The sequence below is a fragment of the Misgurnus anguillicaudatus genome, chromosome 23, assembly GCF_027580225.2.
Source record: "Misgurnus anguillicaudatus chromosome 23, ASM2758022v2, whole genome shotgun sequence".
Taxonomy (NCBI): domain Eukaryota; kingdom Metazoa; phylum Chordata; class Actinopteri; order Cypriniformes; family Cobitidae; genus Misgurnus; species Misgurnus anguillicaudatus.
In genome coordinates, this window is record NC_073359.2 from 5,114,189 (window position 1) to 5,129,501 (window position 15,313).

The window sequence follows — 15,313 nt, forward strand, 5'->3', positions numbered from 1 at the left end:
TTACTTCTGATGTAACTAAATACTGTCTATGGACTGTATAACAATTATGTATACTATAATAAATAGTGGATTAAACATGGTTTTAGTTTACAATTCTAACTATTAACTGGTTGATTATTAGCATTAATATTACTGAGATGTTGACTGTTTTTTAGTAGGCCTACTTAAATAACACATATTAATGCCTGATTCTGCAAAACCTTATTCTACATCCTTAACCCTCCCCATTTATACAAATACTTAAAATTAACAACTACTTTAGTATTAATAAGCAGTAGTTGGAGTATATTGAGACAAAAATAGTTTTAATTAAAGCTGAGTGCCGCCACCTAGCGTCCTGGATGAATTCATTTTACAGATCTGAAAAGATTCGGGGCTTTTGACAAAACATTCGGGGCTTGATCCCCATAAGCCACCCCCCCGCTCCGCCCCTGGGAACTAGTTTAAAATCTGACATACTTTTAACAAATATATAATAAATTGAAGTATTTCAGTATAACACAAAACTGTGTTTCATACCTTGAATGTGTAACAGCAGGATCAGTGATGAGAGTCTGAAGTTCATGATTTCTCTTTGTAGAAACTCACATATACCAGCTACAAAACATTAAACAAGAACTTTTCTTATTGATAAAAAAACACAATGTTAGTTTGACTGTGACTTTCTCAATCGGATGCAAAAATACGTTGTGCACATGCGCAGAACATTTGCGCTCCAAGTTCATGTATTATATTTATGAATCTCGTCACAGAAACACGCAACAACAACAGCATTAATGGGGTCACGCGCTGTACTAAATTCTGCAGCGTTTGTTTATACTTTTAAAACATTAGGCTACTTAAAGCAATAAAATAGTGTTGTGACTTTTGAAAAGTGTGTTTTTATCACCTATATCGGAAAACTTCTTAAAAACAACTCCAACTCAGTTTTGACTTTTATACAGAGTAACCCGCCAGTCACATTAGTTACAAGCGACAGAGACAGAGCGACAGGCTACCATTCATTTTCAATGGAAGTGGCCGTTTGCCAGCGACAAGCGACGAGCTCGCCGCTGCGCGAGGAAGGCGGGGCCAAAATAGACAAGCAGGCTATTTTATGCAAATGCTGAGCGATGCGACAGATTTAGTCAGATTTACAAATTTTTGTGCATGTTAACATAGCCATTGTGAAAAAAATATCTAGCACTAGCAACCTCCCCAAATATATCTAGTTATCAGTAAATGGTCAGTGAGCTAAACCTTTAGGAAAATTTTAATTGTCAACTTCAGCTTAATTGTCAAACTAAACATTATAAAAGCTGTTTTAATTTTACCTTAGTAACTCTTTAACAAAAGTCTCGATGGTGGATGATCACGAGATGGTGCCTGCAGGGTCAGTGGAAAATCTGAGCTGGGTTCATCCCCGTTGCACAACGTTTATTAAACAGAAACAGATGATGTGTTGAACTGTGAACACCCTGTTGTGATGACGCAAGAGTTGCAACTACGGTAGCTGAGAGGCCATTCTTTGTGTTCTTTTTAAAATCTGAAGTCTGATGAAATCATTAAATGTGTGTTTAATATTGTAAAATACCCTCAATGTTACAGTCACTGACCTTACCGTCCAGAATGAAAGACAACATTCCAACTTGAACCCATTGAGCGATCTGTCTCTTTACTACGGCGTGGTTTTATACATCTTGCCGCTGATTGGGCCGACATTAGTAATGATTTCACTTAGTCATTAATTAAGTCACATGACATCTCGCAGTGTGACTGGGTTGCCTGTCCCAAACAGAGAAAATGTCCTGTGGATATGCTGGGATGTACAGCGCGTTTCTCAGCATCGCTTTGACGCGTCGTCCCGTGTAGTCAATCAAATATACCTCCGCGTCTCCTCTTTGCTTTGCGACCCCGTTACACCGAGTGCCGTCAGCCAATTCCAAGCAATGTGTGTTGGCCTGAAAACCGCTCCTCTGTCAAACCTCTGAAACTTCTCGATGTCCGTGATGATGTGGGAAGTTGCACCTGCATCCACCATTAGGCCTTTCCTCTTGGTAGTTTGTACCCGCATCTCAGCGTCGCTTGCCCGAAAAGCATACTCCTTGTCACTTGGCTCTGCGGAAACTTTTTGTGCATTGTCCCCGCTGCCTTCCCCGTCTGCACGTTGCGTCGCGGTGACTGTTACTTTTACACTGACTGCACCACTGTTTAAGCTGACATGTTCTTGCTTTGTGGCCTCTTGTACCACACTTGTAACAAACAATGTTTGTACCAGCACCACAAACAGCTGTACCCACAAAATCGGTTTTTCTTCCAGGCTGCGCACCAGCTTACATAACATTGTCCTCGGATACGGTTGTCCGCATATTTTCCATGTCTTCATAACTTCGAAGCCTCGTCTTAAATTCTGCAAAACTCAATTAATCATCTCTCTGGCTAACATGAATGGCAAATGGCTTAAATGTCTCTGGAAGTCCTTTCAGAACCATTGCTATTAAAAGTCCATCACTCAGATTCTCACCTGCGTTCCTCAAAGCGGTGATTGCGGTCTCAGCCCTGATGACATAATCAGTAACACACTCACTGGGCGACTTTTGCAATGACGTTAGCTCTGTGTATAAGCTAATCACTCTGGGCTTTCCTTTGCCAGCATAATATTCCCGAAGAATCTTCAATGCTGCTCTTCCATCGTTTGCTGCTTCCCTCATAACCAGCGACAAACTTTTGTCATCCAGGAACTGTATTAGCTCTGCATAGGCTTCGGCGTTTTTCGCCGTATCTTCCTCGTCTTCCTCAAAAGACTCGCTTAAAATAGTCTCTTTCAGTCCTTGTAAATAAAGATGACCCAAAAACTTTGTCTCCCATAGCTCGTAGTTTTTCTCATCATTGGGACCAGCGGCTCGTCACGGTTTCTTTTTCTCTTCTTTTCATGTTAAAAGAATCAGGTACACGCTATCCGTCGCGACTTTTACCCGGCGTCTTAACACTCAAACGTTTCTACTTTAACTCTGCTCTGGGCCCATAACCTGTTAACAGATACGTTCAAATAAGACAAGAAGATACGTTTCACTATCAGCCATGCAGTCGTTCTGACTGGCGCATTTTTATTAAAACAAAAGAAACACCTGATTTCACTCAGTCATTAATTAGGTCACATGACATCTCGCAGTGTGACTGGGTTGCCTGTCCCAAACAGAGAAAATAAACAAAAATACAAATACATATACAAATACAAATGAGAGCATACAATTAATAGATCTCAACACTGACACACCCACCAAACAAGAGAAAATGCATCTAAAACCTGTTGCACGCCATTGCACACCGTTTCTAGGAAACATGTTGTTCAACCTGGAAAACGCAGCAAAACGTTGCGCACCGGTGTGAGCTTGAACGTGCCCCTGGGTATCTCCCATCCATTCCATATCCGTTTTAAAATGAAAAAACGGAAACGATCAACCAGTTGTATTTTCATTTATCATTTCCATTTATAAAATGAAAAAAAAAACTAGGAATTGGCTACATTTTTCTATTTTGTTTCTCAGTTCTTACTGAGAAAAGTCTTAGGCACGTTCACATTATAACTATATAGGCTACATTTACTATAACTTTATGCTAATTATCTCACGCGTGCGGTACTCACGCAATCATTTACTTCAATGTCATATTACATATGTCCTGTAATAAAAACTTTTGTTTAAATGTCATTGAATGTGTAAATATGCTGTTCTTGATGTATTTACACAGCGGGTAACAGCAGATGACCTCAATGCTGCACTTCACGTAACTCTAAACAGTGAATCTAGTAATTTGTGTATCTAATATCTTATCTTTTGGCGTAGTCAATGTAATAGAATAAAAAAACTGAGAGTTTTTAGCAGCTATAGTGCTGGAGCTGGAAGGCAGGTGAAGTTCTGCACACCCTTCAAACAGAAGGGGATAGAGTGACCTCTGCTGGTTGAGCTTCCACAAAGCAAGAAGGGCTAATGTTACAAAACTAAAATGTGAATTAAATAATAGAAACTTATAAATAAATAGGCTACCTGCTATCCTAAACTACATATAAAATGAGTGCACTTAATCTCAAGTCACCAATTCTCTTACAAATGTTTAATTTTTATTTCAGTTTACTAAAGTGTTTTTTCACACCCAGTGCTACTTTAGTTGTACTAAATACATTATATATAGTTCAGTTTTAGCCTACAATCACCTAACTATAGTGACTTTTATTTTGAAAGTGTTACCGATTTTATTTTCGCTTTATAGGAATAGACCACGTGACTTCTGTTTTTGGTTTATAAACGAAAAAACGAATTGACTGAAGTTCAAAGACTCTTCATTCTTTGTTTAATAAGGAATAACTAGCATTCAGTGGAGTTAAAGTGCCAGTAACATAACAATTTTAAGCATCCTATCACTATTTATAAGTCCCGGACAACAGGTTTAAATGCATGCAAGGTCAAAAAACACTGTAATTTTCTCAAAATATAAATGTAAAATTACCCCATTTCTCAGAGATCCCCAAACGATTCGTGTGAAGCCGTTCAACGACTCAGCCTGCCTAAACCCCACCTTTCAGTAGCCTACTCTGCTCTGATTGGTCAACTGACAGAGTGTCTTTGCACACAATGCACAGATCACAGATCAGTCTCACAGACCACAGATCGGTGGCACAGACCAACAACAGTGCAACATGTATTGACGTCGTGCTAGCATGATTTACTGAGAAGACATTGTCAACATCAATACACATCATTCATCATTAATCCAAACAATACAAACGACGATTGAAGCTAACAATTTTACACTCATTTAAGCATTTATCTAAACTAACCGGGTCATAGCAAAACCGTAAATAAGCATGCGTTAGCCGTTTGCTAACGTGACTCTCTGACAGTAAATTAACAGTTTAAACACACAACATCATTCATCATTAATCCATACAATACAAACGACGATTGAAACTAACAATTTTACACTCATTTAAGCATTTATCTAAACTAACCGGGTCATAGCAAAACTGCTTGCTATCGTGGCTCTGACAGTATATAAGTTAGAGTTTAAACAACGATATCATTCATCATTAATCCAAGCAATAAAACGACTATAGACATTTTACACTCATTTAAGCAAGTATGTAGCTATAATCATACTTACAGGTTGTGGTTAGGAGACGCATGTTGTTCCAAATAAAGTGGGTACTGAACCATCTTTCATTGCCAAACGTCTAAATCCCTCCGTTAAAAATTTATTTTAAGCACTGATTCTTCACAGCCAGACACGTTTAGAATATCCCTCCTTGAAAAAGTCTCCTTTGGTAGTGAAAACAACAAAAGCTGAAAACAGCTTGAGCTGATGTTTACACTCACACACTAGCTAGCTGTGGGCGGGTCATAGTTTTTGTTTCTCCCGCAGGCAAGGCTGTAGGCGGAGATTAGTATCTCATGTGACGTGGATAAGTTCGTGTGACGTGGATAATATCAGGAAGAAAACTCGCTCCCTATAACGACTTGTTTCAGCGATTCAGAGTCGACTCCCTGCTTTAGAAGCCAATAACTTTATTAATCGTGCACTTTTTGGTTCAACTACTTTACACGTTGTTTACATTGATGGACAGCTACACGACACACTGCAATAAAGGTTAGTTTCGATTTTGGATCTGTGTGGCTCTTTAATTTTACCTCGAGAGATTTAATAAATGAATGATTTAATATACTGATTACTGCATATCTATTTCTATTTCGTTTTTACTTGTGTTATATCACTCTGTTATTATCTGTTGGGCTGAAAATAGGCTTGGGGCAAACAAATCTCACATAATTTATGCATTTATAGCATTTTCCAATAGCATCTTTAATGTGAAGCAAGTAATTTAAAGCAGTGGTTCTCAAACTGGGGGCCGGGGCCCCCAGGGGGGCCGCAAGATGGTGCCAGGGGGGCCCCAGTTTTATGACATTTTATAAAATACATTACTTTATCTTGAATTCTGTGTAATTAAATCTAAAAAATAAGGCTACTAACCAACAGCACTTCTTTGTATAATTTAATATGTTTTGTTTATTTAAAATGTTAAGTTTTAGAACTGTTTTTTGTCATAAATTTTCTTTGGGGGGGCGCAAAGGAATTTGCCGTAATCAAGGGGGGCCGCACGCTGAAAAAGTTTAAGAACCACTGAATTAAAAGAAGAACTCTGTTAGCATGAATAATCCAGCATGTGAGACAGCAATTGATTCTTTACAAAAGCTGCCTGATTTTACAGACATTACTCAACACTGAGAGTCATATGAACTAAACTATTTAACCTAAAAACAGCACATGGACACAACTCACTCCAGTCTTTCTCTATTAAAATCACTTTCTTCAAATATAAAACAAAACAAATCATACATGACATGCTAACAGTTTATTTAGTGTACTTGATGCACATTGAGATTAATGTATAAACATGCATCTGTGACATTCAAGACCCTTTTTTCTAAATACTGATGTTTGTACATTGAAAATGAATATGACTATTTATTGCCCTTAATTTCTACTTAATTTCTACTCATAACATGAACCGATTTAAAAGTATCTCCCTGATCATGATGCAAAGATGACAGAATAAAGAGCACTTATTGTTCTGTTATACACATAACTAATGGTTTAGTGATTTAAAAGAGTTTGCAGTCATAAAACAATAAATGTGAAAACAGAAACATTAGTGTTCATTTATCTTCTCCCACATGAGTTTAAATCAATGATATAAATCAGTCATTTGTTCTTTATTTCTATCATCTCTATACAGTATATACAGCATTGATCATTTTTTCATTATGTTAACATACAGAATGTGACTTACAGTCATGTGAAACAGAAAGTACATCATGGTTTTATATATTAGGACATTAAAGTCATCTGGTACTTGCAGCTCTTAAAAATAATATTAAAATAGTTTTTTTTCTCGTTTCATAAATGATACTCACTTTTCCTTAATCTTGATTATTTTATTATATTACTTTATTCTTGTCCAAATGTTATATCAATTAAACGTCAAACAAATACTCATATCTTGAATAGTACTCAAGCATTCGTTCAAGTGGATATAATGTGAATAAAGTGTTAAATCATGCGAGTGTTAGCATGTGACAGTGCGTTTAATATTTTAAACTCTTCATAAGTCAGGATCTCTCTCTCATCAGTGTTAAATGGGCAAAGCTCCACCATAGACAGCGCACCTTCTTCCCCAAATAATCAGGAATGGGATTTTTCTAGCTAAACGTTTAATGTAATACACAACACCCGCTTGCTGTTTTAGTTTTATTTACATTCAGTCCTACAAATGGCAGATGAGGTTTTGAAAGATCCTAACAGGACATGTACAAGGTTATGTAGCTTTAATTTAGGTTTAATGTATACTTTTCTCTTGAGAGGTTTGACTTTTAAACAGCAATAGACTGTTTTATTTTATATTAAATATAAGAAATATAAAGGAATATGTCATGTTTTTCATCAAACCTTTTAGTTTTCATTCAGAAATCTTTATGTCCTCTCAAAGTTTAAGAAGATAAAGGCACAGTTCACAAAAAAAAAAGATTTGGTTTAGTACAAGAAAGAAAGCCCTATAGGAGTGATTAGTGTGGTGATAATAAAATATATTTTTAATTGTTAGATAAAATCTCTTTAATGAATGTTATTTTAAGTGTTTGAATGATTATTTGTCACTTTTTTAACAGCATCTTACCTTGTCCCTGTTGGCAGTAGCGTTGCTCTCGTCATTGGGAAGCTCTCTGCTTTATGGTTATAATCTGGCTGTGGTTAATTCTCCTGCACTAGTAAGTGACCTAAATATGAATAATATGTGTGAAACTAATACTGTTTTGTATAACGGGACTTGCTGTTTGGACTCTGGAACCACCTAAAATACTGATCTCATCATTTAAATTAACTTTTATATTATTAATTTAATATCTGAATATTATGATGTTAGACTACATAGAAAGAAATAAAAGAGATGTTCAACCATTATTGGCAATACCAAGACATTTTGTGTTTGTTTGCTGACAGAGGAAAAAACTCCTCACTATAAATGATGATGTTTTTCATTGTTTTTGTTCTTTATTAGTACATTAAGGACTTTTATAACCAAACCATTGTGAGACGTTATGGGTCAATGTCAATGTCCAAATTTCAGTCAAAACCATTCTATTTCATCATAAACAATCTGAAAACAAAGCTTTAAGTGTAAAATACCGAACTTTTCCTTTAAATATATAAACATACAATATATTAAATGAAAGAAGAGACCCTCTGCCTTAAAAAAAAAAGTTTAATCCTACATTCTTTTATCACCTCTCAAATATGGTTAGGTTTCTTCAAAAACACAAAATTTTGAGCAAAAAGCTGACATTATTACATTTTTTAAAGGACTTTTAATAGAGATCAGATGCAGGGCAATCCTCGAAACTAAGATGGACATACAGCTGTTTTCCCTAGGGCGATACTTTCGGGTTTTATAAGTAGCGGTATTGCAGATTGACGAGATAAGTTGTCAATGGCAAGGAAAGAGTTAAAAAGGTAGCTAGAAAAATGGAGCCAAATTGGAGAAGCACAAAGTTAGAGTTCAACACTACAGACAGGCTATAAAAAACACCAGATCTGCCTATCTCAGCAAGCTTATTGAAGAAATTCATAATATCGTTTCCTCTTTAGCACAGTTTGCGTAATTGACTAGAAACAAAGAACAAACAGAAACGGATATTAAACTCCAACATAATAGTCACAAATTCATTAACTTCTTCACTAACAAATTATGGAAAGAAGAGCTGTCAAAATTAATAAAATCATCAAAATCATCATCGTGTATATTAGAACTTGTTCCCAGAAAATTAATAAAATAGTATTCCCTGTAGTGTCAGACCCAGTACTAAATATTTTTAACTCATCGCTAGAACTAGGATACGTTCCAACAGCTTTCAAACTGGCAGTTATTAGACCGCTAATTAAAAAAATGCACCTCGACCAGGGAGATCTTAATAGTTTTAGACCATTCTCAAATCTACCTTTTCTTTCGAAATGTTAAAAAAAAGTAGTGGCATGCCAGTTATGCGTATTCTTAGTGAATAATAAGAATACGCATGAGAATACGTGAATAATAGTACGCATTAAAAATTCAGGATTCAGGCCCCACTATAGCACAGAGACAGCACTGCTTAGTTTCAAATGACCTCCTATTAACATCCCATCGTGGTGAAATCTCAATTCTTATATTACTAGACCTTAGTGCAGCCTTTGACAATCTTACTCAATAGACTATAAAACTATGTTGGCATCAGTGGTCAGGCGTTAGCATGGTTTAGATCGTATCTAGTCTCAGCCTCAGACGTCACGCCCACAAACTGTTGGCTGAACGTCTGATGTTTTTCGTACACTTTTCTGGAAACCCTGTGAAAATGTTAAAGTCGTCTTTGATTGGTTGGAAAAAAACGGATTTCCAGGAGACGCGAGTGTCGCGATTAGTTTCGGTCCCTGGAAAACAAAGCTCTGACGTTCCATTGAGGAAGAGAATCAGTCGTGTTCACGTGGATAATAATGAGCAGTTATCATGATCAGCTAAACATTGGATTCTCAAAAATATGCAAAGTTCGCAGCATAGACTCTCTAAAAGACGTCCAAGAGTTTTCTTTAAGGCAGTTAGTGGAGTTTAAAAGTTTGGTTCTCCTGAATTGCTTGTATGTGTTTAAAAGTGGAGAGATATGCTTTAAACAGACGTTTAACAGGATCGTCTCATTGGTGTGGCTGTTGATGAAGTGCACAACGTTGTCCTATGGTGAGTAATGTTGTTTATTTAGATACTATTTGGTTGCGGCTGGTTATTTCAATAACTGACTTGTTGCCAGCCGGCTCGTTATTGTGAGGAGTCCGAAACGTGACACTAGATGAAACAAACTGTGATTGGTTGTTTGACATGTTGGTCAAACAGCTCGTGGGCGGGCTTTGTCCAGAAAAAGCAGCAAAAAACACCAGACCTTCAGTATTGAAGGTCTGGCTATGCGAGACTAGATCGTATCTAACTAACTGCTATACACTGAAAAAAATGATTCATTGAATTTAATCAATTCTTTTAAGGTAAGTGGTTGCAATCAATCCATTTAAGCTACATTTAAACAAAAGTTTTATATTTTATTTTACTTTACTAATCTTTTTTGTTTAAATGTAGCTTAAATAAATTGATTGCAACCACTTACCTTAAAAGAATTGATTAAATTCAATGAATCATTTTTTTCAGTGTAAGTTATAACTTTGTTTTATGTAAATAAGGGAGAGTCATATCACGCCCCGGTTAAATACGGCATCCTGCATGGATCAGTTCTAGGTCCTATCCTGTTCTCGTTAAATATGTTACCTCTAGGAGACATCATCAGGAATCCAATACTGTCAATCTATCAGACAGATCACATGAACACAGACACATATATGAGAGGCGTCACTGTTAATAGAGTCACAGCTGAAGAGTGCTGTTGATGATGATGTTGGGCTGCAACCTGTGACTATATTCATATATAATAATAATATGGCACAATGTCAAATGTTTTTATTTATAAAACAGTTACTGACCAATCAGAATCAAGGATTTTTTTATATCTATTTTATTTAATCTTTATTTAACCAAGAATGCCCATAATGCTCGGGAAACACTTGCATGATCAGTCGTCATGATCAAATTACATTCATAATCTGTATGAAAAATCATTAGGTGTGTCCCCGACCTGTGAGAGACCAAGCAGCGAAGCCATACCTTTCATAAAGACAAAATTAAAAGTACAATAAAAAAAAACAACAGTGAACAAAATTTAGATGCACTAAAAAAAGGACTCTTAATATTATTTGTAAATACTAAAATGTCATGTAAATGTATGTACACAAAGTCAAGCCTATAGTAATAACATTCTTATAACAGATACACTTCTTTATAAGCATAAATCATATACAAGCGCTTTAAACTTTCCCATGGTAATAAAATGATCAAGCTGTTGTTATATTCTGAAGGTTAATTCATGACCAGAATGCAGAATAAGCAAAAGATTTTCTACTGAGTCCTGAATGAAACCTAAATACACTAAAGAGTCAACATCTAGAAGAGACAAGCAACATGCATGTAAAAAATGTCCCCATAGTACAAAACATTTCAAAATAAACTGAACAAATGCTTCCTAACTGCAAGATTAAAGCACGGACCTGTAATAAAATCCTAACCTAACTAAAAACAGCATTGAGTTGAATAACAGCCTGACTTATAGTGAAGATGAAAGTAGATCACAGTATCATCTACATAAAGATGCACTATAGCAAAGTTTTTACAGGATTTATGTATTGTGATGTTACAGTTGATCTGACACTGACACAAGACTGTTGAATGATAAACTCAATACTTCAATGAATAATTCATCTATTTCAGCATTAGATTATTTACACTGAACTGTCATTAATATGTTACTGTATATGACATCACTGCATCACTGATGTCACTGCTGAGAGACTGTTGCTAGGTGATGATGTCATAAAGAGAGTTGTGACATCACTCCAGTAGTTCTGATGGACAGACAGCTGATCTACTCACAGACCTGCAACATCTAACAATGACAAACACACAGAAAGAGATAATGTTATAAAATCTGAGCATTAGTTTATTTAACATACAGATATACAGATTTCTCACCTCTATTTGTTTGTCATCAGTTTTGTTTTTAGATGAGTTCAATTTATTCATTCTTATGAAAAACCTGTAGGGTCAAAATTCACACTTACAATCTGAATTCATATCAGAATATTCACTGTATGTTATGCAGTTTTGAGTTTTACTTGATATTTTTACTTACCAGATCCATACAGCTCCTATAATGAGAAACTGAGGCAGAAATACCAACAGAACGACAAACACTGAACTGTACATTTCTTCATTGTTTCTGTCAGTTGTTTTAGTGGTTTTGTCCATTGAATCTGAAGAAAGACAAACCTCAGAAACTTCAGAACATAACTTTACTCTTTATCTTACAAAGACTCATGATGTTAAAATCAATACAATAAATCTATCAGATAGATCACCTAAATGCAGGTATGAGAGGCTGTACTACATTATGAATATCATCACAACTGAAGAGCAATGACCTTTAACCCGTGACTTACAGACTGACACAGAGACAAATGAATAAAATCTTTTAATAAAACAAATTTCTATAAAATGAAAATAATAATGACACAAATGTTTCTTTCATTATGAGATATACTGAAGTGTTTGACATATAAACTATAACTGACACAATATTAATGATCAGCTATGAGTGCTGCACATTGAAAGTAGCTCAGTGATGATGTCATAGCTGTGAATAAACCAATCAGCATCAAGGACTGAAACTCTCTCTTATATAATTTCATCAGATGTATGATGAGATGTTGTGTTACCTCTTACAGTACAGGAATACTCTTGTAGCTCCTCACTGTTGATTGAGTCCAGGTACAGCTTGTTTAATAATGTCAATCCATCTGTTACCTGTTGTCCATTCTTATACCAGATGTAAGTATGTTTGCTATCAAGAGGGCATCTGGTTAAACAGCTTAATATCACTTTTTCTCCATCTATCACAGGGTCTGGACTGCTTCTCACTCGTGTATCTGAGATTTCATATAAAAGAGTTCATGTCAACTACTTTTCAAAGTTAGGCCTCGTATTTTGATTTAGCTCGATTGGTAAAGCATGGCCTAAATCTATGGCCTAATCACAGACGTGTTGATATCAGACTCTTACTCGAGCTATAATGCTTCAGTATAATGAGTGCTGCACTACAGAGAGTTTATTATGAGCAGTTACCTGTAACAGTAAGAGTGACTCCAGGATTACCAATAACTTCATCTGATGTGTTAGTGATGATCCGGAACTGATAATATCCAGTGTCACTCACGTTGACGTGTTTGATTCTCAGTGTGTTTCCCAGATACTCCACACGACCAGAAAACTTATGATCCTCACGCAGATCTCTGAGTTCACCAAGTTTATGGTAATCCCAGTATGTTTTGTCTACTGTATATCCAGTGGGATGTGAGTATGAAGAGTGAATATCTACTGTTGATCCCACTAAAGCACAAACTCTTCTAGAGCTGTAAGTCACAACCCAACAGCTACTGTTAGAAAGACCTGAAAGAGTCACAAAATACTGCTGTAACATTTACAATCAATTACAAACACACTCATACTGTATATGAATCAACAAGAAAATTACCAATTTTATTCTTCCATTTTAATTTAAATATTTTATAAATGTCAGACTCACACACAGATGGAGAGAGATCAGAAAAATGCTGAGAGCAGTAATAATTGCCAGTGTTTTCTCTGGATGACACAAATATGCTTTGGTCTTGTATTACATATTTTAGATTATTGAACAATTTTGTTAGATATTCTCCATTCTTGTACCAGCGGTAACCATATTCAGGAGGGCAGGAGGAATAACATCTCAGTTGTACTCGCTGTCCTGTAGATTCAGGATTCATCTTCACCTGTAAAACTAAATAATCAAAATCTTACATTAGATGAGAAATGAAAAGAGTTTAACTGGACTGATGAGAATGTAAATGTACCTGTGACTGTTAGATTGACTGTGACTGAGCTGAGATGTTTAACTCCATCCTTCGTAATGAACATGAGCTGATATTGTCCACTGTCTCTCTCTCTCACATCTATTATTGTGAGCTCTGAGTAATCTTTAGTGATCTCTTGAATAACTCGTCCTGAGTAATCTGAATCTAAAGTCAAATCTTCAGGTTCATCTTTGTTTCTCCAGTTTGCTCTCTGTTTCTGACTGAACCAGAACACAGTTTTGATGTTGATGTTTGAGTAATCGCACCTCACACTCATCAGTGTCCCCCTCACAGCACAAATATTCTGTTTATTACAGGTTACATTAAAGTTATCCAATGTTAGGAACCCTGAAGAAGAAACCGTAACATTAAAATGTAGTTTACTGTATGTAACTTCATTAAAATTACAGAGTGAGATGAGAGATTCAGACAGTCCTGTAAGGATATTAACTCAGATTCATCAATTTTGTTCTCAAACACAAATCTCTAAGTTCGGTTTTAAATACACAAACTCACTTTACACATTTTAGAGACTGATCCAAACAGTATCCAGTCTTTGGAGTACAGCGATGTAAATTAAATTAGACTAAACTAGTTTAAAATCTGACATACTTTTAACAAATATATAATGAATTGAAGTATTTCAGTACAACAACAAAACTGTGTTTCATACCTTGAATGTGTAACAGCAGGATCAGTGATGAGAGTCTGAAGTTCATGATTTCTCTTTGTAGAAACTCACATATACCAGCTACAAAACATTAAACAAGAACTTTTCTTATTGCTGATAAAAAACACAATGTTAGTTTGACTGTGACTTTCTCAAAAATACGTTGTGCACATGCGCAGAACATTTGCGCTCCAAGTTCACGTATTATATTTATGAATCTCGTCACAGAAACGCGCAACAACAACAGCATTAATGGAGTCACACGCTGTACTAAATTCTGCCGCGTTTGTGTTTACTTTTAAAACATTAGACTACTTGCAATAAAATAGCGTTGTGACTTTTGAAAAGTGTGTTTTCATTACCTATATCGGAAAACTTCTTAAGAACAACTCCAACTCAGTTTTGACTTTTATACAGAGTAAAGCGTGAACTCCAACGAGAGATGCTGTCGCAAGCGTAGCGTTGCCAAGTCCTCTGCTTTTTTCGAGTTTAGATTTGGGATACTGTTTAAACTATTTCCACCAGTTGTTTTTTTTTGTGCGGGTTAAAGATTAAATGATTTAGTTGATAAGTTATTGGTATTTGGGCTGTGAATATTCATTGGGATGCTTTTGGGGTAGTTTTGGAAGTCCAGTCGGATGGTTTTGAAACGTGAGTCTGGCAACGCTAGCTGTGCGCTTGCGCATACTTTCGTTTCGGATTCTATAATGTACATGTAAACGAACATTTAAATAAGATTGCAATGTTTAGGGTGCATCCCACCTAACAGGGAACGTTCCCACAACTTTCGCTAACGTTCTTTAAAGGTTGTGTAAATGTTAGGACAAAACGTTATTTAAATAATGTTTTTAGAACGTTTTTAGAACGTTATTAGTAAGAATTTACGTTCTGGGAATGTTGGGGAAAAACGTTCTTAGAACAATGTTCTTAGAACGTCCTAGTGACGTTATTCATACTTGATGAACGTTCTCATAACAACGAAATAAAACGTTCTCAGAACAATGTTCTTGGAACGTCCTAGTGACGTTATTCATACTTAATGAACGT

At 35.9% G+C, this 15,313-nt stretch overlaps 2 protein-coding genes across 5 annotated transcripts in view; both read right to left on the reverse strand.

Moving 5' to 3' along the window:
• LOC129453072 (sialoadhesin-like) overlaps positions 1 to 15,313 on the reverse strand; it is a 205,736-nt gene that overhangs the window by 96,672 nt on the left and 93,751 nt on the right. The window contains exon 1 of one of the 4 annotated variants that reach the window (XM_073861505.1): positions 14,629 to 14,816. The exons of the other annotated variants lie outside the window; for them this stretch is intronic. The gene's annotated coding sequence lies outside the window, so the exon portion shown is untranslated. Of the gene's footprint in view, positions 1 to 14,628; positions 14,817 to 15,313 lie in introns of those variants that run through there. 4 annotated transcript variants of the gene reach the window in all.
• LOC141359292 (uncharacterized) lies at positions 11,820 to 14,419 on the reverse strand. Its single transcript, XM_073861502.1, has 6 exons — positions 14,270 to 14,419; positions 13,597 to 13,944; positions 13,290 to 13,523; positions 12,830 to 13,153; positions 12,424 to 12,633; positions 11,820 to 11,961 (listed from the first exon to the last, which is right to left on the reverse strand). Exons 1-6 carry the CDS (start codon positions 14,313 to 14,315, stop codon positions 11,837 to 11,839), a joined length of 1,287 nt encoding a protein of 428 aa, XP_073717603.1. The 5' UTR covers positions 14,316 to 14,419; the 3' UTR covers positions 11,820 to 11,836.

Coding starts and splice junctions, on each gene's coding strand:
- LOC141359292 (XM_073861502.1), bottom strand. CDS start 14,315: ATGAACTTCAGACTCTCATCACTGATCCTGCTGTTACACATTCAAG. Junction 13,945..14,269: donor CCTGCTGTTACACATTCAAG/GTATGAAACACA, acceptor TTTCTTCTTCAG/GGTTCCTAACATTGGATAAC. Junction 13,524..13,596: donor AGTCAATCTAACAGTCACAG/GTACATTTACAT, acceptor TTGATTATTTAG/TTTTACAGGTGAAGATGAAT.